Here is a 402-nt window from a genome sequence, read left to right on the forward strand (position 1 = left end):
TGTTTTTTTAGATAGCGGTCCCTAACCGTTTCGAGTGGCCGGTCCACGTTAACAATTCTTGACGGCCCACACATGACACAAACCGCCACTTAACAGCTGCGTTAATCTTAACCTAATATTTGATCGTACAATATATGCAAAAATATCCCAGTACACCCACAAGCTAATCAAGATACAGTGAGGTAGTGAGGATAGTTCATATTTTGGAAGCGCTGTCGGAAGCTTTTGCAATGCGAAGACACTGGGACGGAGACGAAGGCAGGGAGTACTTGGTGACGGCAACCTCGCTACGGTCGAAGAGGGAGTGTGTAAGGCGGGTCGGAGTTCGTGTGCAGGAAGAAGTGACCACTCGGCCTGGGAAATTAAAGATAGTTTTATTGTATATATATTGAAATGTTTTCT

At 45.3% G+C, this 402-nt stretch overlaps 1 protein-coding gene across 1 annotated transcript in view; it reads right to left on the bottom strand.

Annotated features, from left to right (window-relative positions):
• Positions 1-9: 9 nt before the first annotated feature.
• The window catches only part of LOC119582144 (endothelial lipase-like), a 4,303-nt gene continuing 3,910 nt past the window's right edge, over positions 10-402 (bottom strand). Inside the window, exon 7 of the mRNA XM_037930381.1 lies at positions 10-354. Within this exon, the coding sequence (XP_037786309.1) occupies positions 288-354 (67 nt within the window). The 3' untranslated portion in view covers positions 10-287. The remainder of the gene's footprint in view (positions 355-402) is intronic.

The sequence above is a fragment of the Penaeus monodon genome, chromosome 15 (genome assembly GCF_015228065.2).
Source record: "Penaeus monodon isolate SGIC_2016 chromosome 15, NSTDA_Pmon_1, whole genome shotgun sequence".
Taxonomy (NCBI): domain Eukaryota; kingdom Metazoa; phylum Arthropoda; class Malacostraca; order Decapoda; family Penaeidae; genus Penaeus; species Penaeus monodon.